The sequence below is a fragment of the Acomys minous genome (genome assembly GCF_964271855.1).
Source record: "Acomys minous genome assembly, chromosome: 16".
Lineage (NCBI taxonomy): Eukaryota > Metazoa > Chordata > Mammalia > Rodentia > Muridae > Acomys > Acomys minous.
The window spans coordinates 67,553,725-67,579,093 of record NC_140498.1 but is presented as its reverse complement, the minus strand read 5'-3'; the positions used below and the strand labels follow the sequence as shown (position 1 = coordinate 67,579,093).

The window sequence follows — 25,369 nt, the reverse complement described above, 5'->3', positions numbered from 1 at the left end:
CTCTGAGCTTTGGGGATGTGGGTGGTATCCCATACTGCAGCCAGCTGGTTCCCTCTCATTGTTTCCTTTTCCCTGGTGACTGGCCACTGTTCATGCCCAGACAGAGCCTTTCTGGGTCTGCAGTGCAGGTGGCACCTGGGTAACAGTATCTCTGACATCAGACCCTTTTTTTCCTCCTCTCTGTGGCCCTTTTGGGAAGATTTTGGAACCCTGGTATGCCTCAGTTTCCTCGTCTGTGTAAGAGGTGAAATGCTAAAGGCTTTTGTCTGCCACAGATGCCGTAATTTTCTAAATGTGATGTTTTAACATCTAGATGGAGATATAATTTACAGCTGTAAATTCCCACCTATGTAAAGTTCATAATTTGAGCTTTTAATACATTTGCAGAGTTATATATGCAACAGGCAGCATGACCTAATTCTTTAGTGTTCCCCAAAGAAACATTGTACCTATAGCAGTCACTTGTGACACCCTCATTCCCTTCTGCGGCCCCACCCCATCCCCTTGGCAGCCCACCCACCAGTAGCCTGTGATTTACTTTGTCCATATGGATTTTCTTAATTAGCAACCTTCGTATGGATGCAGTTGTGGGATCTGTGGCCCTTTGCCGATAATTTTTCTTTCTTCTCCTCATGCTGTCATGATATATCCCCGTCATGTTGGTGGGGACTGAACCCACAGCCTTGTATGTGCTGGGCGAGCGCACATTGCTGTTGCTTCTTATCAGCAGACCTTGCATATTCGGTGCAAGTGCCTTTGGGTCACTTCCGCTTGTGCTGTGGGTAACGTATTAATGAGTCCTGGTGCAGGAGGCTTTACATGAACAGAGCTCTCTCTCTCTCTCTCTCTACACTGTGGGGTGAAATTCCTGGGCCACGGCGTAACTTAATACTTAACATTTGGAAACGACTGTACCCCTATCTGAATTCTGCGTTCTCAGGACATTGGGGAACACTCTAGCTCCTTCACAGGCTTCTAGGATTTGTCTTTTAGCTGTAGGTATTTCAGTGGGTTGTTGAGGAATGGTGTCTCACTGAGCATGATTCTGATTTGCATTAGCTGGTGACACGAAACATTGTATTGCTCATTAGCCTAAGTGTACTATTTACAAAAACTGTGTATTTTCTGGCATTACATAATTCTAGGAAATACTAGTCATTGCATTGGGTTTGTAAAATTTCCAGCCAAGAGAAAAGGGTGGCTTGCCTACACCAGCATCTCATTAAAAGTAAGAAAATCAGCTAGGTGTGGTGGTGCACGCCTTTAATCCCAGCACGCAGGGAGGCAGAGGCAGGTGGGTCGCTATGAGTTCAAGGGCAGCCTGGTCTACAAAGTGAGTTCAGGACAGCCAAGGTCACAGAGAGAAACCCTGTCTCAAAAAACAAAACAACACAACAACAAACTAAGAAAATCAGTTATAGGTAAGCCCAGATGATTTGATGTCTAATGGACAGTCAACTTCCTAGAGGGCTGTATGTAAAAAAGGCCATTTTGTTTCATTTGAACTCCTTGATTTGTGTTTTAAATTTTTAAAAATGTGTCTGGTGGCAGCGAACACATCTTGCTGCCACCATTGCCAGTCTTGGTTTTTTTCTCAGAATATTTAAGTGCGAGTTATTGTCAGATACAAACAATTTTCTCCTGTTTCTGTTTTGTTTTGTTTTTCAATTTTCCTTCATTTCGTTGTGTTGCCTAAATGCCGTGTCGTGCCAGCCAGCCAGTTAATGCTGGTCTTTCTGTCTTGGTGACTTCATGTTGTTTTGCTTGATAGTTAATATAATCATCTTTCTACCATGTCAGATGTTCCTTGAACGGACTGTCCGACTAATGTGATGACTGCCGTGGGCCACTTCTCTGAGAACAGTCACTGATGATAGGCATGTGTATGTTGTTTTCTGGTCTTCAAACGGAAGTGTGAACTCTTTCTCAGTCATAAAAGTTTGCACCTATTTCTGGGAGGGTAAGCATAGTCTCTCACTGTGCATGGCATTGGGATTAGATTAAAGGAGTTCCATCTTTTGTCTGACCGTGCGTGCGTGCGTGCGTGCGTGCGTGCGTGCGTGCGTGCGTGCATGCGTGTGTACTCAGCACGCAGGCTGAGCAGTGAAGATCTATAAACAACTGACCCAAGGGTGGGGCTTCTAGGATTCTTAAATCAATGATCTCCTTATGAGGGGATATTTCTTCCTCTCATCTCCGTAGGCATCTTCAGGTAAATGAGCCTTCCTGAGCGCTAGGCCTGGGTTGGCGGGCCCAGCTGAGTTAATTCTTAGGGAGGAGATAATAGTCTGTAATGTTCTATCCTTTGGAACAGAGCAGAAAGTCACATGTCCCCCCAGGGCCAGAGGTGGACTCAGATTTCTCTCTTTTGACCTGAAGGAAATAGTTTTCCCTTAATGGGCCTCAACATGGTCTTGCAAACACCACCTTCTATCAAGGTGTTTTAAACACCAAGAAGAAGTCATTGTATTGTTTCACTTTCTAGTGTAATCATGGAAATGGGAGGTGGCGTCCAGAACTGACCATTCTGGCCAATAATCTATGAATGTTGCGGTTCTGTGTATATTTGCCTGCATTTAGCGCTGTCTTTCTTTCTCTCTCTCTCTTTTTTTAACCACAGTCTATGGTCAAATAATATAGAGCCCTTCCTATGTACTTTCTGGCCATTTGTCTATCTCCTTTAGGGATGTGCAAGTATGAATTAATTTTTTAAAAATCATTTCATTTGTTCCTGTCACTGGGGAATAGGTATTTTTGTATAATCAGATAAAAACCTGTCTGCCATATGTGATCAGAATGATTTCTCAGAGGGTTGGGGAGACGGCTCAACAGAAAGAAGCACTTGCTGCTGCTGCAGAAGACCCGCGTTCGGTTTGCAGGGTAGCTCATAACTGCCTGTAACCTTCAGGGGATCAGCATACTCCTCAGGACTACAAGGATCTTTGCACTCGCATGGGCAAACCCACACACAGATACACATGCATAAAAATAGAATAATGTGTCTTTACAAGTGAACGGCTTCTTCTCCTTTTTTTTTTTCCTCTCTCATTATCAATGCTTGTGTTTACAATTTTATTTTGAGGCAACTATAATTTGTGTGCAGTTGTTACAAACAATACACAGAGACCATTCTGTATTCTCTGGCAATATAAGACGACCCTCAACTTTAACTTTTCCAGTTAAAATATAGAGTTTGGAATACACTCGCAGCATAAGAATGCCCCTCTTCCAAAGCACACCCTGTGCAGCAGACTCGGGCTGCAAACTCTATATTTTAACTGAAAAGGTTGAAAGTTGGGGGTTGTCTTATACGCCAGAAAATACAGTACTTTTAAATTCAGATTTTTCCCAGTGGTGCTATAAAACTGTACTCTGACATCTCTACCAGGCCATCTGACACCTGCGTCATCAGCTGCAGAACAGTCCCTTGTGTCACATGCTTATTTTTGTTTCTCATCTTCTTGTTTCAGTATCCTGGTGACCACTAATGTTGGCGTTTCAAGAACGTTACGTAGGAAGAGCCATAGTTTGTGTCACCTTTTCTCACTCTGAAAACTGGCTCCCAGATCCCTCCCAGCTTGTTGGTTTGGTTCTAATTTGTTTTATTTTTATTGGCAGTGGTAATTGTCCCTTGCTGTGGGCGCACTGCAGTATGTACAGCCTCTCACTTTCGGAAAGGTGCCTGGCTTCAAGCCAGCTCTAACTGTGGGGGACCAAACGTGTTATAAACACCAAGTACAGGTTTTCATGTGGACATATGTCTTTGTTTCTCAGGAGCAAATGCCCAAGGGTGCAGTTACAGGGCTGTGCTGGAGGTGCCTGCCTAGTTCCATGAGAATGCACCGACCTGTTTCCTGCGTGTATCACTTTACTCACTCACCAGCAGTGTGTGAATGACCTTGGGCCCTAGGTTGTTATGAGCATGGGTGATGCACTAACGACACTTCAGCCATTCCAGAAAGTCTGCAGTGAGCACTCATGGTAGTGGTTTTGTTATTATTATTGTTGTTGTTATCATCATCACCATCATCATTATTAGTGAGTGTGTGTGTGGGGGGGGGCATGTACTACATGTATGGAAGTGCCAGTAGAGTCCAACAGGGGGCAGGAGAGCTGGTCTTACAGGCGGGTGTTAACTGCTGGACTTCAGAGCTGGGGATCAAGCGTAGGTGCTCTTCAGCCGTCACCACATTAGTGTTCCTTCACATTTCTTTAGTGGATAACAGTGCTGAAGGTCTTTCATGTGGTTATCCCCACTTGTAGATCCTCGGCAATGGAATCTTGGTCCATGTACCTTCCCGCTTTCTGTTTGCTTGGATGTTGCTGTTGGGTTTTGAGGATTCTTTACACTGCCGAGCCTAGTCTTTTTTTTTTTTCTTTCAAATTTGCACTCTGTACACACTCCTCCCCTCACCCCTCCACCTATGCCTGTCAATCTTTACCTCTTCTGTCTTTAGCGGATCACGTAATGTCAAAGTTGTCTATTTTTTTTTAATGTAGCATGATATTTATTTATTTATTTATTTTAAAATTATATCCATGTATCTGTGTGTGTATATGCACACAGGGAGGTGCCCATGGAATTCGTAAGAAGGTGTCAGATCCCCTGGCACTGCGGCTACAGGTGGTTGCGAGGCATCTGTTGTGAATGCCAGGTACCGAGCTCAGGTCCTCTGCAAGGGCAGCAAGGGCGCCTAACCACTGAGCACCACCCCCTCCTGCCACCTGCAGCGTTCTTTTTGTGCCACTCCCAAGACTGTACGCCTGGCCCTACATTCCAGATCTTTCCTCCCTATGATTGATTTTTTTTTCTAAAAGTTTTGTAGCTTTGCATTCATATCCACAATCCATTCAATGTTGATATTGCATGCGATATGAAGATTAGATGGAGTTTTATTCTTCTGCCTTCTGGGTTTTTAAGTTGGTTTCTAATGGCTTTCAATTTAGAGTTGTCCTTCCTCCACCGAGTCTGCTTTTCACCCTTGTCAGAAGCCACTTGGTTGTCTGTCTCGTGTCTGGCCTTTCCTGTGCTCCCCAATCTATTTCTTTGACCCCTCTGTCAGTACCAGGCCAGCTTTATTACTGTGGCTGTGGACTAAGCCTTCACATCAAGAAGAGCAATTTTCTCCCATTTTATTTCTTTTCAAAATTGTCTTAGATATTCTAGTTCCTTTGCCTTCCCATATAAATTTTACAATAACCTTGTGCATATCAATGGAAATTCTTGCTGGTATTTTTAACAGGATTCTGTTAACTTTTATGATGTAGTTGTACAGATTTGACAACTTTACTGTCTCTACTCTTTCAGTCTATGAACACAAATGTCTTCCTGTGTGTGTAGCTTTGTTTTAAAAAGGTTCATTTCAGCTTTCATTTGAGTGTGCACACGTGTGCATACACATACATGTGCAGGTGGGTGGGGAGGCCAGCAGAGGGCACCGGATCCCCCTAGCACAAGGCTAACAGGCCATTGTGAGCTGAGTGCATGTGTGAGCACCACCTGAGTACTAGGAACCAAACTCTGTTCCTTTTCAAGAACAGCAAGAGCTCTTAATTGCTGAGCCATCTTTTCTCTCCTTTATTTGATTTCTGAGAGCAGAATTATAATTTCCAGCAGATCATCCTTTTAACATTAAGTACTCTCATTACTGATGGTATGATCTGTGGCTTCATGTGTCTCATTTGTCTTCAGCATGTTCATTCCTTATGTTCATGCCCTTGACTGTGCTGATCCGTGTGCTGCAGTCTCATCTGATTCTGTGTTAGTTCAGGAGGCCTGAAATAAATATATATGTATGTATATGTATATATATATATACACACACAAATATATATGTATTTTTAAAAAAAACAACCCTGATTTTTCTATAAACAGGAACACTTGTATTTCCTCCTTCTGAAATACGTCTTTTATTCAAGTTTGTCTTCCATCTTCCAGTGTGCAGGTCTTTCTGTAACACAGTGATCAGAACTGACATCCTTGAATGACTACCAAGTTCAAGGGAAAGACACTCAGGCTTGAACATTGATTAGATGTAGGGTTTTATAACGTCCTCCATGAGATTAGGAACCTTCCGTCTGTTCTCAGTTTGCTGAAGGTTCTTTGTCTTTTTAAAATCATGAGGCTTGAATCTTGACAGTTTCTTTCTGTTTCATGTGATAGATAAATGGTGCTTTTCTTCCCATTTACACAGTAGATTATGCTAATTTTTTTGTATCGAACCAGCCTTGCATACCTCAAACATCCTCATTTTGAGTACATTACTGGGTTCTATTAGCTAATATATTTATAAATAACACTGTTTGTAAAATTAAAAGTAATGATATTATATTTTAAACTACTTTTATTAATTCTTTGAGAACTTTATGTTTCGATCCTCTTAACACAATATGGAGCGCTTCACTTGCTTACGTCTCATCCTCGTGAAAGGGCCATGCTGCTCTCCTCTGCATCACTCTGCTTTCGGTGTGCGCACTGCCAAAGCAAGCACACAGGAAAGACAATTTCAAATGCGTGTGTGTCTATGTGTGTGTCTGTGTGTATGTGTGTGTGTGTGTGTCTGTGTGTGTGTCTCTGTGTGTGTGTATTGTGTGTCTGTGTGTGTGTGTGTGTGTGCGTGTGCGTGTGCGTGTGCGTGTGTGTGTGTGTGTGTGTGTGTGTGTGTGTAGAGGCCAGAGGATAACCATGAGAGTCGGCTCGCCCCTTCTGCCCTTCTGGAGGTCGTGCTGAGCCTGGCAGGCTTGGTGGAAAGCATCTTTCCCTGCTGAGCCCTTGTGCCAGCTCTGACTTGCTAATCTTTTTACTGAGGGTTTTTGTGTCTAAGTTCGTTAAGTACTATTTATCTATGCATGAGATCTCAGATTGCTTTCCTCAGGTTTTTAGAGCAGGTGGTAGGGCGTTCTAGAGTGGCCTGGGAAACCCATCTTCCTTTCCTCTCTCCTGGACAAGATCCCTGAGTTCAGTGCTAACTCTTCAAACAAAGAAACCTCTGTGTGAACCCACAGCGCCTGCCTACATGTGCTCTAGTCAGATAGCCTTCCAGGAAGGACTTCATTTTTTGCTGTTGCAGGATGCTCTGGGCTGGTCCATTTTTACATGAATTTTACCTTTACTGATGTCTAGGAATTGGTTCCTATCTAAGATGTCAGCTTTATGAGCTTGACGTTTCCTGTGAGGCCTGATGGCCATGGGGCCTTGGAGTGACACCCACTTCCCTCTTTCTGGCTGTCCTGCCTCCCCACAGCCTTTGATCTGGCCCATCAACCGATAAGCTCCTCTGCCCTCTGGCCAGCCAGTGTTTTGGATCTGTTTGAATCTCGCTTTGGGTTTAATTTAATTTTCGAGGTAGAATGCTAGGCCACTGATTGGATTTTATCCCGCCATTTTTGTAATGTAAGCTTTTTTGTGCTATAGATTCTCCAGTATATACCATTATAGCAGCACCCCACATTTTTGACAGTTTCATTGAATTCAATTTTTTTTTCCTTTCAGAATTTTTTACTCGTTTTTTTTTTCAAAAGCATATATTGTTTGGTTTCGTGGTCTTCGGTGACTTTGCCATGTTTTTGTTGTTGTTGTTGTTTTGTTTTTTTTTTAATGTCTATTACTAATTGTAGTCAGAGCATAACTTTGTGAGTTCAGACCTTTTCAAAAAAAATTTTTGGTGCTTTTCTTTTTTTCAGATCAGGATATGGTATGTCTTGAAAAATTGTCTATGGACACTTGAAAATGTGAAGAAAAGGAAAAAAATATATGTAGGCAGTAGATATAATAGCCGTTATGCAATTTCTTTATTCTTTCTGCCTTGGAAGGCTAGCTAATAAGCCAAAAGGGGTTTTAGGCATCCTGTCTTTTAGGAACAAAACAAACCATTCATAGCATTATTTTGTGCGTTAAGTAAAGAATGTTTTGTTAAGTGGGGAAAAAAATTTTTTTTAAAGAATTCTGTCTTCAGGCTTGCATGAGCAGCTCTGAGCCCCACCTCCTCCACGTGCGTGCTTGCCTGCCATGTTGCTCGCATCCTGTCTTTCCTGGGAAGAGCACTGGGCACGGAGTCCCCGCTACCAGCACAGCCACTGGAGCGCGGATGCTCTTGTTACGTGTTTAGATGAGATGCTTGCCGATCTCAAGTAGGAGTTGCCAGCCACTGATTAATTTCCTCTTGCAGAATGATTTTCACCAGGAATGATTATGCAAATTGAGCTGAGCTTACTTACCAAGCAATTTTAAAACGTAACCATATTTCAAAATAACATGATGTCGGAACTTGTGGAAGTCCTTAAGTTCTTGTTTTCTGGCTTAAAAGGAAAACGGAATCGAGTTTAGGACATTTCAAATGGCGTGACTATTTTATTAATTAATCGAGCAGGCTGGTCTCGACTTTGCCACGTGCCTGTCCCTTAGCCTCTCAGTATGCTGGGACTGTGGGCTTATCACGTGACAGCTTGTTTAAATTGTTGTTGTTACTTAATTTATGAGCTGCACCTCATCCCTCAGGAAGCCATCTTGCCTTCCCATTTAAGGCTGCATTCCCTCTCCCCGAGTCTCTTTCCCTCTTCTCGTATTTCCTTTTTAGAGTGTGACTATATTACATGCAGGTGGTTCTCTTACCCTCCCACGTATGTTCATGATAATTCCGTGTGCTATACAATTGTACACCGACAGGATGTAACTTGTGAATTCTGTTGGACCAAACCATTTAAAACCTATGAGACTCGGACCTGAGAGATCTTACTTCATAAACTGCTTGCTGTGGAAGCCTAAAGACCTGACTTCGATCCTTAGGTCGTGCCATAGAGCCAGCTACTTCCTGCTCGTAATCCTAGCAGTGGGGAGACATAGGCAGGTATGGCTTTTGGGGGCGCGCTGGCCAGCCAAACCTGCTTTGTGAGAGAGATCCTGTCTCAAAACTCAAGGTGGACTTCTGAGGTTGACATCTGGTCACGCACCTGTGCACACACACATGAACACACACCAAGACAAGAAGAACAAAGCAGAAAACCTAGGGAGGTCTCCAGTCAAGACACTGATGAAAAATGTTCGTTCAAGCAAGTTTCCTAATGGCTTTCTCTTTTGATACAAAGGAGAAAGCTTTCTGCCTTATCCATCTGCCCTCCCCAGCCCCGATTTCCAGCACCTCCTGGTAGTGCAAGGCAGTGGAAAGTGGCTGTAGTTCCCACAACAGGTAAACCAGCTGCTAGCACACTCAGCAAATCAGCACACAGTTTTATTATTATTACTTTTAAGTTAGGCAGCGGCAGCTGGTACTGTTACTAATTGTGTCCCTAATTCTAAGGCTCACTCTTTAATAAATGATAAAAAGTTGTCCGCGCAAACGTTGTAGCATTAATATTCTGGGGGAGAAATGATGCATAAATCAGTGTGACTTTCTGCTTCATACCCACATCGGCTCCCTATTCATCAACCACATGCGAAGTAATTTGTACAAAAGAGATATAGGCTTTCACCAAACAGACTATCCTGTATATTTTCCTTATTTGTTTACTGTTTATCTCCAGCGCTAGAAGACAAGTTCACGAAGGTGTGAATTCTCATTCTGTTCTGTTTTTAAACTCACATCTGTATTCCCACCTCATCGGAGTCCTAGTAGGTCTTTAATAAATATTTGTTGAGTGAAAGAATAAATAATCAAATCAATATTTAGGCTTCTCTGGAATTCTGAGGTAATTGAAAATAGGAACACCTGTTTTTCTTTAAATGGAACAACTTCTCTGGCCTAATAGTTATTGACATTAAGGACTGTAGGCTGATTTATGTGTGTTATTTAGAAAGCCAGAAGTAACTGTGTTCTGGATGAAGTTCAAGGCTCAGCATTCCGTAGGAAGATGCAGTTTTGCCTCACAGAACCCCGCTCTAATGGACGCTAGCAGGCAGATCTTCTTCTACCAGTGGTGGGAACACTTTGTGAACACGGACCGACTTAATCCCATGATAAACCGAGTTTCCCAAAGTGTGTTCCTGTTATATGCATGGGATCAGAGACCCTGGTCCGAGGACGTACACCAGGGACACATGGTTACTAACAGAAATAGAGACAGTTTATTAGAAAATAGGAAGACGCTCCTGTGGATGGCAGTGGGCTGGTAAGCCTGGGAAAGGCGTAAGCCCAGAAGCACTGGGCCAGGAGACACAGGAACTGCCTTCTGTGGACCTTGCATATGGCAGGCTTTGTGTGTGTGGGGTGTGTGTGTGGTGTGTGTGTGTGTATGTGTGTGTGTGTGTGTGTGTGTGTGTACGTGTGGGCATGTGGGCGTGTGCTCCGCTTACATATGTAACCCAGGTGGGGAGGGGTCCCAGTCTTTGCCTGCCAAGTGGCGTCTCAGATGTTAACCTTAGACAAGAGTCTTGCTTCTTCCTGCATCCCTTCTCCCCTGCCACAGCCCACGGGAGGACTCTGGTGGCCCTGAGAACCTTTGCCAGGGAAAGTTAGGAAGTCAAAATTCTTCCCTGATAATACAGACAGCGACCTCTTTGCTTTCTTCCCCGTGTTGAGACTTTGCCGACGAAGCAGAAGGAATCATGAGGAAACTTCTGGCAGTCGAACAGGTAGCTCCAGAGCCAGCGGGGCCAGATTCCAGTTGGAGTCTGTTTCTTCCCTTTCGAGCATATATAGTTTTAAAAAAACAAAAAACAAAAAACCTCGCTCTCTTAAGGGTATCCTTGATGGAGTGGTAGAAATCATTAATTGCATTAAATTTTGACTCTGATAGATGTCTTTTTAATATCCTCTGTTCAGTTGTGAATTACGTAGAAGGTCTTTCTGCTGCATGCAAAAATGTGATGGTTGCTCTGAGGCAAATTCCTTGTACGTTATCGGAGCTGGCAGCCGAGCTAGCTGCTCTTTTGTTGGCACTGCATTTTCACTTAAGTTGTGACTGACAGACAGACAGTGTTAATTCAGACTTGTGTGTTTAGCACCTTTTTTTCCCCCCTCCTTTTTGAAAATGAATAAAACAAGCCCATTTCGTTGGGAGTGGGCAGGCATCTGACAGTATTTGTGGTTCATAAAAACTGAGCTCATAAGTTAAAAAATGAGAATTTCTGAAATCTTGCCTGTGCCACCACGAACCTGACATTTCTCATTATTTAAGGACTTGATAAGGTAGGAAGTTGTATGAGCATGTGATATTTCTCACGTTGCCTAATGACATGTGTTAACATTTGGAAGACTGCAAAGCGCAGTGAACCAGCAATGTCAAGAGTGTAGAAAATTAGTCAGAGGGTGAGCTGGATGAAAGGATTTTAATGTGACGGAGTCTAGACACCCCCTTGGTGGAGGCTCAGCATATAGGTCCCCAGAAACTGACCCTTCTTCGCTGGGTTTCGGTGTCAACACGAATGCCCTTTCCTAACTGCCGACCTTCAGTCTGCATTTTATTCACATCCTTCAAATGAAGCATTGTAATACAAAGCCCAACTGTGAACGATACGTGAGCACCTAATGTCTTTTATTGAGATAAACTGAAAATGCCTGAGCAGGTGCCACTTCTCAAAGTATTTGTCTGGTGGGGGCGTGGTAATATGTTTTCCATAGACATGGCCTTTGTGTTATCCTACTGCACTGCTTTTTAACTCTATTTTGATTTCAAATACCTCTCCCTCCCTCCTCCACTTCTTATACCTTCCCACACTGCGACACTAGGTAGGAGAGAAAGGTTAGTGGGGAGAGGGGGCAGGGTTCTCTTTAGCTACTTCTGGCTGTTTAGGGTTGTAGGGTTCTTTAGGGCAATGCCAATCTCAGTGGTCAGGATATTCAGCAGTCTAGGTGACCAGCAAATGAACACGCAGCCTTCTTCCTCCTTCAACCATCTCCTTGAAGCGCTCTCTCTCTCTCTCTCTCTCTCTCTCTCTCTCTCTCTCTCTCTCTCTCTCTCTCCCCTCCCTCTCTCCCTCCCTCTCTCCCTCCCTCCCCTCCTCTCCCCTCCCCTCTCCCCCCTCTCTCTCTGCATCTCTCAAATCCTCCTCTCTCTGGGATCTGCTATTTATCCCCGCTCTCCAAGTCCTCAGAATTAAACTATATACATCTGGCAAAGACCACATCCCTCTCCAAGCCGCACGAGGCAATTATCAACTGTGGCCAAACTAAAAACAACCCTATATATCCCATACATGGGACTAAAACAAAAACATAATGTAACTGGGATTTAAAGAAACCAAAACTTCCACTACATTATCCTTCAATGACCCTAATGCTGCTGCTTCTGAATGAATGAATGAATGAATGAATGACCACCCCGAATGAATGAATGCTCAGCACTTTACATCCTAAAATGATGAATATGCAAGTAAATAACACCCCCACCTGAGTGAGACTTTAAGGCTGCCCCATGATTTTCTATGGAAATTATAAAGGGATCTGGGATGCCAAAAGCTTCGCTGCCCTGTTGCGAAGTTGTTTTCTGGATTTTGTGGGCTGGAAAGCCTTCGGCATAGGAGGGTCAGAGGGGGTCACCCGAGAGCCCAATGCTAGGGATTGGAAGAGCTGAGATCTAATTCAGCTTTGCAAAGCCTTGCTGTCAGCAGCCCATGATGTGGGAACTCCTCTCCCCGAGGGAGTCATGGTTGCCCTCTTGCTTCAGTCTCTGCACTTCCTGGTGGAACTGGAATGCTGGGAGGTAGCTTTCATGTACCATTATCCTGGTCTGAAAAAAAGTCTTCACCAGCTAAGCTACCTCTTGAGCCCTGGAGTTCATGTCACTAAATACATATCAGACACTCACAGGCAAACATCTAAGTGGAGAAAGTAAATCATAGCTGATTTCTTTTCTTGGGCCTTTTGGCTTTATATTTAATCAGAGTTGGACCTTTAGGGCTCTGAGGAAGACTCTTTGGAAGAGACGTGATCTAATATTTAAGACAAATGCCGGCTATTTCTGATAACTTTCTTCTTATTTACTATTTGGTTTTTGGTCGTACCTTCTCACTACAAGCCATAGAGGTGACAATTTAGCACACTTCTACTTTGAAGTATAAAATACTGGCAAGCTGGAAGCTTATTTCAGCTTGGAGGAATGGAGAATTGCTTCTGCCCCACCGTCTCTTCTTGTTATTAATTTATATGCTGAAATAGATTAGCGCAGTGCAGCATGAACGTGGTACATAAATACCCCGTTTATGTTTCCCCATCAGCTTCGGAAAGCTTGAATGGTTTCTTAGGGGGAGATATTGGAAGGGTTAGGTTCACCCCATGAGTTCCTTAAATATGCCATTAATTCACATTGATTTCTCAGAGCACAGATAATCAGCTTGAGCTCCCCACCGGCTGGACGCCTCAGCAAGCTGTTTGTAGTTCTGTGCGCTGGAGAGCTTGGGGGGCCTCCTACGGTCCCCATTTTCACGTTCGGATCCAAGGGTCCCGAGGATGTTGTCATCTAGCCACGAGGAAGTCCCCACATTTACTAGGTGAACTTCCGAGCACCAAGCTTTGTGGAGAGACCTGGGGACACTCAATGCCAGCTTTTGTGTGTAGGGCCTCTGTATATGTGCATGCACATACGTGTGTGCATATGCAGAGGCCAGAGGACATCTTTAGCTGTCATTCCTCAGGAGGCACTTACCCTCATTGTCCAGGGGCTCACCAGTTGGCTGGCTGGCCAGCAAGCCTCTGGGGGCCTCCTGTCTTCATGTTCTTGATACAGAAACACAAGCACGCACTGTTACTACGGGCACTTCTACATGAGTTTTGGGGCTCCACACACGGAACCTCATAATTACACAGCAGTCAGTTTACTAAGCTCCTGCCTCAGCCCGTAATTCCTTGTGAGAAAAAGTAGGAGTTCTGCTCTCCTTATTCCAGCCGGTCCCGGCTTCTGGATGCGGTGGGGGGAGGGGGATGTTTAATGTACCAACTGGAAATATTACTGGTCAATAACACAGGTTGACTTGCTTCTAGAGTCTCCATCTCTAGGACTCCGAAGCACCTCAGCGTTAGCGCAGTGTCTGAGTATGCCAGCTCTGGAGCCAGACTGGCTGGGGCTAAGTCTAGTTCTGTCTTTATCGGTTGTGGAACATTACCTTTTTATATGGCTTTTCAGATGTGGGACTTCATATAGAATTCAGGTCCTTGTACTTGCAGCTCTGCCCGAGGAGCTCTGCCCCCAGCCCGCAATACAAATGTTGACCTCCAGTCTGTCCCTTCAGAAAGTAGCGGAGGGACAGAGGCTTGGAGGAAGGGTGGGCACTCTAGTTGCCTGTTATTTGGTCTTACACTATGCTCTGGTTCCTTGCTGCCTGAGTTCCTAGACCTTGACCCAAACTAAACTTGACAATAACTGCCTCCCCCACTAGGCTACTCCTTGTTTTCTGGGGTGTCCTTTGGATCTCTCCAGAGGTGCCATGAGGTTCTTGTAAGACTCATGTCACAGATGAGTCAGGCACAAACATTCAACAAGTCAACTGTGGCTTCTGCTTCTTCTTTGGGATTTAGAGGCAGTTGGTTATTGTGTAATTCAGATGCTGATTTCTGTGCCCCCCATATCTGGTTGCAATCCTTGTTCTGAGAATCTCCTGTCTCAACGTTGTGTAAACACTGTTCCCCAATTGTCCTTTGATATGCCAATAAAACAGCTTACAGCCAACCGCTGACCAGGGGAGAGAATAGGGCTGGACTTCCTGCCAGCCAGGGGAGGAGGAGTTAGAAGAGGAAGTAGGGGATTCAACCATGGGAGAGGTCCCAGAGATATCAGCAGACAGAGCTGGAACAGGGAAGGTAACAAAGTGCAGGTATCTCTGGGATGTATGCTGGGAGGAAACAAAATTAGTTAAGAAGGCTAAGAATAGAGTTACAACTGCTCAGTTCTTGTGCTGTGAGGCTTACTATTAAATAAATATAAAAGAGTCTCAATTATTTGTGTGAAAGCCGAGTTAAGGGAGAAACTAAGAAACAACAGTTTTATAAAAATAACGGTAACACTTGACTGTAAACTTCTCATTTGTTGGGACTGAGGCGATGGATCAGTCAGAAGAGTGATCACTGTACAAGCAGGAGGACCTGTGTTGGGAATACCCAGCACCCACCTAAAGGGTCAGGTGTGCAGGGTCATGTGCCTGTAATCCCAGCACTGAGTAAGCAGACACTTGAGGATTTGTGGGGCTAGTGCTGGCCAGCCAGCCAAGTGGGATCTGAGCACCTGGTACACTGAGAGACACACTGCCCCAAACAGTTAGATGGAAAACGATTGACACCCAGTATGGACCACTGCCCTCCACACAAATGGAGGTCAAGATATGTGGAGCCTAGAGTCAAGCGTAATTGGTGAGCTCCAGGTTCAGTGAGAGAGCTTGTTTGAAAACAGTAAGGTGAGACTGACAGAGGAAGAGATTGGAACTTAATCTCTGGCTTCTATACATGTGCGTGTGTGTGTGTGTGTGTGTGTGTGTGTGTGTGTGTGTGTGTGTATGTATGTGTGTGTGTGTCTGTGTGTGTTTGTGTGTGTGTCACACACATAGGGGGGTGGGGCGAGGGGGGGAGGCAGCCTCTCCTAACAGTCTAGATACAACATCTTCATTTATCATCACTAAGGGTGATGCAGAGGAAAGTCCCTTGAAAAGCCTTCAAGAGCTGTTGAAAGCCACTATATAGCTAAGTAAGTAGCAAGCACTGCCATAGGCCCATCATCAGGGAGAGCGCTGAGCCACCGCCCTCTGTGAGTGACCCTGTTGGTTCCCCCTGGTGTCTGCACCCCTCCAGGGTATGTCTGGGATGCCTGGGATGTCAAGGCCTTGGCGTGGGGAGGCCCTCAGCTGTGGTCCCCGCTGCTGAGCTCAGCACCAACTTCAGACCTCGGCTGTCTCTCCTGGGATGCTCTTGGCTTGTCTGCAAGCCTCCTTTTTCTAGGCTGTGAGCTCGTTGGCTTGCAGCCAGCTAAATCCGCGGCTCCTAGCAGCCAGGACACACAGTTGTGCTTGGGAGTGAAAGGGTTTACAACCTTGTAACTGGAGCAATAGTGAGCAGCCCGGACGTTGGTCTCTGTCCCTGTGCAGGGCTCTGCAGAGCTGGGCTGGCTTTATGGCCTTCTCATGGTGGTAATAAATGCTGCACAGTGCTAACAGAGGGCTGTGCAGTGAGCCAGCCTCATTCCGCTGGAAGTGCTTATCAGAGAGCAACTTGAAACTCGTACCATATTCTTCTGTCTTGTGGTCACCAAGACGCATTGCTTTAGTGTTTGATGTTTTATTTGGGAGGTTCTGATTGTGATTTAAGACACGCTCTTGCTGTTTAGTCCGGACTGGCCTCACAGTCCCGTTGTTCCTCCTGCCTCGGCTTCCTTAGTGATGGGATCACAGGCGTGTGGGCCCCATGCCCAGCTTGGATGGTTTCTTTTGATGCTGCTTGTGTTTGCATGTCCGGTGGTGGCCACCTTTTGCCTTAGACCTTCCGAGTCTCGGTGTTTCAAGCGGTAGTGGGAATAAATCCCCTAACACAGGCACAAGTTGGATGATTGGTTTTCCAGATCAGAACGATAATAATCGCGGAGGAGCCACATTGCCACATTTGCGTGTCTAATCCCAGAAGGTATCTATAAGTATCCGTGATTACCTGAGAGCATGGAGCCTTGGAATTAGCTATGATGTGGGACCACTTTTGCTTTAAAGAGTATTTTTTTCGTATTTAGGTTAATTATATGCATATGATACATCTGAGTCTAGTCATCCGATTACCACTCTTGTCCCATTCAGCTGCCAGATCTTTTTTTTTTAAGATTTATTTATTTATTATGCATACAACATTTTGCCTGCATATACACCTGAACACCAGAAGAGGGCACCAGATCTCATTATAGATGGTTGTGAGCCACCATGTGGTTGCTGGGAATTGAACTCAGGACCCCCTGGGAGAGCAGACAGTGCTCTTTAACCTCTGAGCCAGCTCTCCAGCCCCTGCCAGATCTTTATGATGTGCTAATTACCTAGTTTGAACATCGTGCAACATTGGTTTGTCTCCTCCTCTCTTCCCCTCCTGGCTTTACCTGTCCCCACAAAGGCATGTGCTGCGGTGGTCATGGAAAGCACATTTGAGCCGCTTCATCTTCGGGCACATAGAGGGATTGTTTTCCTCAAATGCCAGGGCCCTCTTACAGCAGTCACAGTGCGAGCTTGCATATCTGTGGACGTAACCACGGCACAGAATTGCTTGGTAATGTGTTTAGATTTTTTACCTCAGGAGCATGGTTGAAATGCCTAATTGTTTTCTTCCAAGGGATGACTATTACCAGAGTGAGGAAGGCATGTTGTTTGGTGAGGTTAAACCCCTGGCCTGCCTGTGTGAGCATGACGAAGGCTGGCAGCAGAGCTGAGAGTGGCTGCATCCACCAGAGCGGGACCCTCTCCCCACACTAGCCAGCCTGCTTCATAAGCGATACATTGGGCCCCACGCTTTGGTTTCTCCCTGGAATTTGAAAAAAAAAAAAGTAACAATTTCTATGGCTGGTAGATTCATAAGCTTGGGGCATAAAAATGTTGGGATTTGATATAAAGAAAGTTTTTAGTGGAAGATTAGTGGCTTAAATGGAATGGCCAGCTGCCCTAGGGGATTTTGCTGTGGCAGAAATGGAGTTCAGTAAGGAAAGGTCCCGTTTCACCTGATTGCCCATTCACACCACGATCAGGGTCCTCTCCGCTGGACGCCACTGACGGATGGAGCTGATTACAGAGGCTTCATAAACTTCATCTCACTTTACCAGAACACGTGGGGTTTGCCAGCCTAGGCCTCCCCTTATTTGTGGTATGGTTGCTCTCTTTGCTAAGTGGAAGCTGACTGTCATTCTTCATTCATTATCTTTTTAAAGCAGAGGATTGGGGCCAGCGGATGGCTCAGTGTGTTAAGTGCTCGCTGCACAGGCATAAGGACTGGAATACGCTGGACGTGGTGGTACACTTGTAACCTCAGTGCTGAGAAAAGGGGAGACAGAAACGGAAGGGTCCCTGGAGCTCGTTGGCCGGCCAGTCTAGTGTAATCAGCAAGATTCTGTCTCCCTCCTTGCCCCCTGCAATAAAACAGAGGGTTCATAAGATGGCTCAGTGGGTTAAAAAAAAAGTCACGTGCCTCTCAAGCACGATGGCCTGTATGTGCTCCCTGGGCCCCATGTAAAACTGAAAGAACTGACGCCATAGAGTTGCTTTCTTAATGACTGTGGCATGCGTGTGCCCACACACAGTCCACATACATAGGGGTGATGAATAAAAACACATTAATAAGGAAGGCTAGCCCTGGATTCCCAGCAGCCGTTATGTGACTAGCCGGACACTTGATGTTATTGGTACCCAGTGCTTGCTTCCTACCTGTTATGCCCTTAAAGGCTCCTGATAGCTTCTACATTTTCTGTAGTGGGGGACATTATGAAAACACCCAGGAAGGCGCCTTGTCTGTATGCAGGAAGCCGAGCCACAGGACAAGGCTCAGCCTTGGCTTCTTGTACCTGTCTCCTCCCCCCTGGGAACTGTTTCTACTCTGTCGTTTGGGTTATAGTCCCTTTTCTGCACGAGAAGATTATCTTTACATTGGACAGGTAAAGTTAAATCCATGTACATTTATCTAAAAACCCTAAGAGTCCATTTGGGGAAGTAGCTCGGGATGTCATAAAGTTATGATGTTTATTTGAGAGAACATTGAGTCTGGTCCTCAACATTGCATGGACCTTTGAGTCTTGTGTTATCCAGACAAATGAGACTCCCTGTTTCATAAATGGTTTACGTTCTATTTAAAATTATGTGAAAAATGGAAATTTCATGCTTTCCCACGGTTGTTCATCCCAGGGACTTGGCAAGTTCACTGCTGGAATACACAATTGATCGCACACTCAGCACATTTTCCTGCGTGGAGAGGTAGGGTCTAGTGGCTACAGTTTGGGATGTTTCCATTCCCGCAAAGAGCAGTGAGTGGCCCGTTGGCATTTCCCCAGTTCAGAGTCTTGGAAGTAACCTCTTAAGTAATTCACCCATTGTCTTTTCCTGGTGTATCTTCCCAGGCATTTTTTTCCTGTCCATGTAAACTACAAAAAAAAAAAAGATCACATTCTTTTGTGGGGATCTGTGCAGCTTCTGCTGAGGAGCTTAATAAACATCTATTCACCATACATAGGTGCAGTGGCTTGAGTAGGTTTGGCCCCCATGTGTGTGTTTGAACGCTTGGCCCATAGGAAGTGGCACCACTAGGAGGTGTGGCCTTGTTGGAAGAAGTGTGTCACAGCTCAAGCTGCCATGTGGATCCGGATGTAGAACTCTCAGCTCTGCCTCCAGCACCATGTCTGCCTGCACGCCGCCATGTTTCCCGCCATGACAATCCTGGGCTCACCCTCCAAACCGTAAGCCAGCCCCAAATAAATGTTTTCCTCTTTAAGACTTGCCATGGTCAAGGTGTCCCTTCGCAGCAATAAAACTAAGACAACAGGGCATCAAGGATAGATACATCAAAGTTCCCTTTTGATGGGGAGTTGATTGGGCTTTCAGCATGAATAATGTAAAAAAAGAAAAAGAAAGAAAGAAAGAAAGAAAGAAAGAAAGAAAGAAAAAAAGCCACATCTCCGCAATGCCCCACCCCATCATACATGAGATAATGTCACAGAAGCTACATGCAGGTGTCTTCTCCTCCTGCATAGTTCCATTTCAGCGTTTCCAGCATGTCCTAAGAGTCCTTGCCTCTGAGGGAAGCAGGGGGGAAGGACAGCTGCAATCCCAAATGTGGTCCTTGACATGCCTCTACCTTCAACTTGTGAGAGTCAGTAGCTCACTCAGTATTACCATAGACTCACCTGCCTCTGTCTTGGTCCCTTGGTCATGGCTACGGGGCCATATCTGTCTTAGTCCCTTCAGTTAGCTGTCATGGCTACGGGGCCATAGTACTCTAAGGCGGTGATGGGGTGGACATGCCACACACACCCTTTCTCTTTCCGTAGTGTCTGTGCCCTGTGACCTTTGTGTACTCTTTTACATTTCAAGTTCAACTACATGCTTTTCTGTGGGGGAAAGACTACTGGTCTTAGAGGGGTAACTAACCCTCGGTGCTGGCTATGCTAAAATATTTGTGGCAATAACTTTAATTTAGACACTTAAGATTCCAAGGCCGTGACAATGCGTGCTTTCTTTCCCTTCTTGTGGTAATGAATGGCCAGCCTCTGGGCTAACTACCGTTCTATAGCCATTTAGATCACAAGATATTTGCTTGCCAAGTGTATAAAGCTATTCCCTGTGAAGGATTTTTCCTACTTGATCTCAGTACCCAGCATAGTAATTTGTTCTTAGCAGAGGTGTGTGTGTGTGTGCTTACCTGTGAACTCTATGAAGAATGGAACTGTAGTGTCATTTAAATTCCAAACCGTCGTATAGTATGTTAAATTGATGATGCTCTGTCAGGTGTAGTCACAAATTCCCATTCTTGAGCTTGTATCTTAAAGCTTTTTTTTTCTTTCAAAAAGATGTATTTTTTATGAGGCATGCGTGTAGGACACTGGAACCCTATGAAGTGGCATTTCTTTTTCTATTGTTAAAGAGAGAGCAAATGGCAGGCCATTAATAAAGCCTGCGGCTCAGTGAACCCCAAGGCATCAGAGCTATATCTATTGCAATTCGGCTTTATTACACTGTTTGGGTCATAGGAGTGGATGATTTGGGCTGAAGTACATAGCAGAAAGGGAAATTGGACACACGGTTGACAATCAGAACCCGAGGATGCACTTAAAAAGCAGCTCAGAGCAAAAGCAGGTGGGACTCTCTCAACGGGGCCTGGATTAGTGGCTCCTGCTAACATTGAGTGACATATTTCATTACAGCACCTTACAGTTGGCTGTTTATATTCCTGCATGAGATCCAGATCAGATCCACTGAAGGGAAGGTGACGATGTCTTATTCTCTTCGTATTCCCGATGCTGAGGGCAGGGTCTATCCCATAGGATCAATGCACATTTGCTTGTTTGTTTATTGTGGTGCCAAGGATAGGCAGAACTGGTACATGTGAGCCCTGCTAGTGAGCCACACCCCCAGCCCCTCACTGGGGGATTCTTGGCAGGTACTCTACCACTGAGCCACACCCCAGCCCCTCACTGGGGGATTCTAAGCAGGTGTTCTACCACTGAGCCACACCCCAGGTCCTCACTGGGGGATTCTAAGCAGGTGTTCTACCACTGAGCCACACCCCAGGCCCTCCCTGGGGGATTCTATCCAGGTGCTCTACCACTGAGCCACACCCCAGCCCCTCACTGGGGGATTCTAGGCAGGTGCTCTACCACTGAGCCACACCCCAGCCCCTCACTGGGGGATTCTAGGCAGGGGCTATACCACTGAGCCACACCCCAGCCCCTCACTGGGGGATTCTAGGCAGGTGCTCTACCACTGAGCCACACCCCAGCCCCTCACTGGGGGATTCTAGGCAGGGGCTCTACCACTGAGCCACACCCCAGCCCCTCACTGGGGGATTCTAGGCAGAGGCTCTACCACTGAGCTATGTTCCAAGTGGCAATCTACAGACAGACACACCATTGTTGAGCTATATCTCCAATTTACCTGCACATTTATTGAAAATCATGCAGGCCAGAAAACCATTAATCCTGCTATATGCCCTCTTCTCCCTCACTCCCATGGATGGTATATCACTAAACTTCCCTTTCCACCTCTTCCGCCACAATATACTATTTGCTGTCACTGTTATTCAATGTATTTTGTCCAGTAGCTGCTTTGTTCTGCATCATTGCAGGTGCTAGGGATTTTTTTTTAATGTAAGACAGAAGAAACTATAGGGTATAATTCACAAATACTATAATTTCAAATTCTGAGAGAAATGCTGTTGATCGAAACGAATATACAATTTGTAAGAAAGTTCAGCAAGAGGGGCTGAGGTAGTTAACTCGTGTCTCAGGGTTTCTCTTGCTGTGATAAAAAAAAAAAAAAACATGACCAAAAGCAACTTGGGGAAGAAAAAGTTTACTTAGCTTACTGGTTATGATCACAATCCACTGTCATAGGAAGGTAGGGCAGGAAGTCAAGGCAGGCAGGAACCTGGAGGCAGGAACTGAAGCAGAGGCCATTGAGGAACACCGTTTCCTGACTTGCTCCTCCTGGCTTTCTCAGTCTGCTCTCTTACGCATCCCAGGACTACCTGCCCAGGGACGGCAACACGCACCGTGAGCTGAGCCCTCCCATACCAGAGACATTTTCTCAACTGTGAGGTTCCTCTTCACAGATAACTGTAGCTGTGTCAAGTTGACACCTTCTCCCAATACCAACAACAAAATCAAAAACCTACTGGGACAGCCTGGCTGAGAGTAGACACCCCTGCACATAGCGGAGGAAGAGCCTGTGGTAGGAGACTGCTCCACCCAGCTCAAGTGTGTTGGATGGCAGCTGGGCACTGGTCCTTGTGAGACCTTAGCAGAAAACCACAAGTCCCCTTTCCATTCGTTTTGTTTTAATTTTTGGTTTTTCGAGTCAGAGTTTCTCTGTGTAGCCTTGGCTGTCCTGGAACTTGCTCTATAGACCAGGCTGGCCTCGAACTCACAGAGATACTCCTGCCTCTGCCTCCCACATGTTAGGATTAAAGGCATGCGTCACCACCGCCCGGCCATTTATTTTTTATCTATGAGGAAATAAACCCGTGTGTTCCAATAAGATCATAGATTCAATTGGTGATGGCAGTTGAGCTAGTCATTGAATGTGCTGTATCTGTGTTTTAAAATATTTATCGCATGCGTACAAAATCCGTAAGTCATGTGTATAATCCTCTGAGTTGTCACAAAGTGAGCATGTATAGTAGACCTTGGTCTACTTCCCCACAGCCTTCCCTCTGCTTCCAGTCACTCCATCATCATCACAGCCAACCCCTTACCTGACCTCTCACAGATAGAGTACTATTTGCCTGTTTTTAACCCTTTCACAAAATGTTTGAATGTGCTTTAACCCATCTTGTTTCATTCACTCAGCATTTTTGTCTGTGAGATTCAATCATATTCCTGTATGGAGAACAGTTGGTCCATTTTCGGTGCTGCATAGTATTCCACCGTGTGATACACCCCTGCCTACCTGTCTAATAGCCCACTAAAATAGAATATGTCCCTCCCTTCTTCCTTCCCCCTCCCTCCCTCTGTATATGTGAAATGAAAACTAGATTGTGAATCCTGTCGTTCCTTTGTTTATTATAGTCCCTTCTTTTTTAAAAAAAAAACTGAAGGTTATATGAAGTAATATGGCTTCTATAAACTTGATTTTTACTTTGAAAACAGATTTCCCATTAAAAAACCAACAGCTAGGGGGTAGGGAAATGGATCATTGGATGAAGTTCTTGCTACACAGATATGAGGACTGGAGTTCAGATCCCCAGCCCCCGCATAAATGCTGGGCAGTAATGGCACCTGGTTTTTAGTCCCAGTGCATAGTAGGTAGAAGCAGACAGTCTCTATGGAAAGATGGTGTTGGAATAGCAGAGCCACTGAGCTGTGGGTTCACGGAAGAGACCTGCCCCAGTGAATAAAGTGAAGAGCCATTGGAGAAGACAGTAGACAGCTACCTCAGACACCTTCACACATGTGTGCCCTCGCACGTGGGATGCAACTACACATGTATGGATGCTACACATATACACGAAAATAATTAAATGAACAAAAACACACAGATAAAACCAATGAGGCTGGGCGTGGTGGTGCACGCCTTTAATCTGAGCCCTTGGGAGGCAGAAGCAGGTGGATCTCTGTGAGTTCGAGGGCAGCCTGGTCTACAAAGTGAGTTCCAGGACAGCCAGGGCTGTTACATGGAGAAACCCTGTCTTGAAAAACATAAATAAATAAATAAATAAATAAATAAATAAATAAATAAATAATAAAATCAATGAGGGCACGTGTGGCCTAGAATGTCCTGGTGTATCAATTTTAAAGAGGAAGGATTTGTATGAATGTGTTTGGTGTGTTTTGGAGTTTTTGTTTGTATGGATTTTTTGGTTGGTTGGTTTTGTTTTTTTGTTTTGTTTTTGGTTTTGGTTTTTCGAGACAGGGTTTCTCTGTGTAGCCTTGGCTATCCTGGACTCACTTTGTAGATCAGGCTGGCCTCGAATTTATAGCGATCTGCCTGCCTCTGCCTCCCGAGTGCTGGGATTAAAGGCGCACGCCACCATGCCCGGCTTGACCTTTTGGTATTTTGAAGTATCGTCTAGGCTGTTGCTTTCCCTGGTATATTGGGGATTATCTGCTACTCAATTGGGCTACACAACCTTCCTTTCTGCAGTTGAAAATCAGATCTGTTCAGTAATTTATGTAGGCTCTGTTTTTTAACAATTAAACTTTATTATACAACCCAACTAGCTTACACAAAAAGGAAAAAAGGTTAAAGGGAAAAAAGAATGAACCTTCCAGTATCCGTTCCACAGGACGGGTCCTTAGGTGTCTCTGGCCTGCGTGCTGGTCCGGCCTGTTCGCTGATCCACGTGCACTCAGGCCTGGTCAGAACCTGCTGCTGCTCTCTCCTCTCTGCCTGTCTGTGTCACACGGGAAGGGCGGTCTGGTCTCCTTCTCCCATTGAGGGTCGATTAGAAAAACAATAATCCAGGTGGTGTCCCCAGGTCAGTTTCCTGAATTTCAGGCCCAGGATGGCTCTACCCAGTCTATCTCAGGGTATCCATGGTGTGTCCAAGGGTAAAGCCCACCAAGACTGCTTTCACCTATGACAAAGCTTACAGTCTTTCCCACAAATTTGTTTATTGCTTATGTTGATTTATTGATTGGATTGGGGTTATTTCCATCTTGGCTCCATTAACCTTTCTTTATTCTCTCTGTGTTTTTGTTTTGTTTTAATATTCCCAGATGATGTTGCACCGTATTTCAAAACGGAGCCGGGCCTGCCTCAGATCCACCTGGAAGGGAACCGCCTCGTGCTCACCTGCCTGGCTGAAGGGAGCTGGCCTCTGGAGTTCAAGTGGATCCGGAACGACAGTGAGCTCACCACCTACACCAGCGAATATAAGTAATTGATGGCTTGAAAAAATAAGATTGTGACGTTATGCGTTGCTGTCCCCGCCTTGTTGGACATGATGACAAAAGGCCAGCAGTGCTAGAACAAGTCCCGGGGCAGTGAGGTTGAAGGGCTGGATCTTTGTGTGTGGTTAGAGCCGAGCTTGTTTTTCTTTCACCTCGGAGTCTGCCATTCTGCTCGAGACAGTAGGCCTCTTTAGTGAAGCAGACCCAGTCAGGGATCCGCACAGCACTTTACCGTGATAAATCTGCTCTTTTCAGCGACAACCTCGCCTACAAGTGTCGTCCGTATCTAACTGGTCCAAGCATTTCCTGTAGGGTGCAGATTAGGAGCTTCCACAGATCATGCTGTTAAAATCCTTTCTAGCCGCCTTTTCCAGTTTGGCTGGGAAAGGGGGTGACC

General features: G+C 45.3%; 1 protein-coding gene across 2 annotated transcripts in view; it reads left to right on the top strand.

Moving 5' to 3' along the window:
* The window catches only part of SDK1 (sidekick cell adhesion molecule 1), a 955,689-nt gene that overhangs the window by 309,085 nt on the left and 621,235 nt on the right, over positions 1-25,369 (top strand). For both annotated transcript variants that reach the window (XM_084763891.1, XM_084763892.1), the window contains exon 2: positions 24,799-24,958. In XM_084763891.1, the coding sequence (XP_084620017.1) occupies positions 24,799-24,958 (160 nt within the window). The remainder of the gene's footprint in view (positions 1-24,798; positions 24,959-25,369) is intronic.